The sequence below is a fragment of the Alternaria arborescens genome (genome assembly GCF_004154835.1).
Source record: "Alternaria arborescens strain FERA 675 chromosome Unknown contig_130, whole genome shotgun sequence".
Taxonomy (NCBI): domain Eukaryota; kingdom Fungi; phylum Ascomycota; class Dothideomycetes; order Pleosporales; family Pleosporaceae; genus Alternaria; species Alternaria arborescens.
The window spans coordinates 1,219-2,447 of record NW_021167985.1 but is presented as its reverse complement, the minus strand read 5'-3'; the positions used below and the strand labels follow the sequence as shown (position 1 = coordinate 2,447).

Genomic DNA, 1,229 nt, shown 5'->3' with positions numbered 1-1,229 from the left:
TCCCTTTGTTAAGACTCCTCGCTTCTGTATACGCTTCTTCTTACGCTTCTTTCGCTCTAATGCTGCCTCATTAGCCTTCTTAAGGCTAGCAATCCGATCGCGCATTAGCTCAGCTGAGAGCATTATTATCTCTGCTCCTTTCTCAAGCTAGTTAATTGCTTTAAGAATAGAAGCTAGTGACGAGCTCTTATGCTTCCTAACGCGCTTACAAATTAACGTTAATTAAGCCTCAAGCTCACGTACGTTGCTTAGTGTACAAGCCTCCTAGACAGCCTCTAGCAGAGCAGCTAGAGTAGGCGTACGCAGCTTTACGTCTAGCTTTAACAGGACAGCGTCTAGCTAGAGAGGGACAAGGCCTGCGCCTCTAAAGGCTAAGCAGATATTAGCTGCCGTAAACGCGCGATCAAAGGCTACCTTAAAGGCTAGCAGAAATTCAAGCTTAGTAATGTAGTTAATGCGGTAGCAGATTAGAGCCTCAATCTCACAGCTATAAGCGCGCTTTAATAGCGAAAAGCACCTAACGTCAAGCGGCTGCAGTAGGTGGGATAAGTAAGGCGGCATACAGAGCGTGTAGATGTCGTTCTCCTTGCAGAGCTCTTCAAACTCAATAGAGTAGTAGCTCCTATAGCTATTAAGGACAAGCAGGCGACAGGCACCTATAACGCGAGTCTTCGTGTGAGCATTAAAATGCTTCAGCCACTCGACTCCAAGCTCGTTGTTCGTCCAGCCGTTGTCGCTAACTGCGATCGCCTAGTCGCGTAGGATCTCTGCCTCCTCGTACCAGGCAGATAGGTGATACTAGCCAGCAAAGATAAAGAAGGGTAGGATTGTCCAGCCAGCAGCGTTAATTGCAGCAATTACCGTCACCTACTCGCGATTGCCTGGTTGAACAGCCTTTAGCCGGCCTCTCCTCTCTAACCTAGTCACGACGAGCTGAGTCGTGATCTTGCCTATCATAAAGCCAGCCTCGTCAAAGTTATAGACGTCCTCATCGCAGATGCCGTACTTCATCTTCGTCTGCTCTACAAGCTTAAACCAGCCTTAGACAAGAACAGGATCCTCACACAGAGCTCTCTGCCTATCGTAGGCTCGATTAAAACACGTCGTAAGACTGTCTGTACGCTTAACAAAGTTGCGTAGCTAGTGGACGCCAACGCGACCTGCGCTGCGCTGCGCGAGCAGCGAATCAGCTATATCACGTACAGCTGCGTACGTAGGCGCAAATCCAC

At 48.8% G+C, this 1,229-nt stretch overlaps 1 protein-coding gene across 1 annotated transcript; it reads right to left on the bottom strand.

Annotated features, from left to right (window-relative positions):
• Positions 1-867: 867 nt before the first annotated feature.
• On the bottom strand, positions 868-1,011 carry AA0111_g12857 (hypothetical protein; the record flags this gene model as incomplete). Its single annotated transcript, XM_028646889.1, has 1 exon — positions 868-1,011. One exon carries the CDS (start codon positions 1,009-1,011, stop codon positions 868-870), a length of 144 nt encoding a protein of 47 aa, XP_028499537.1.
• Positions 1,012-1,229: the final 218 nt, after the last annotated feature.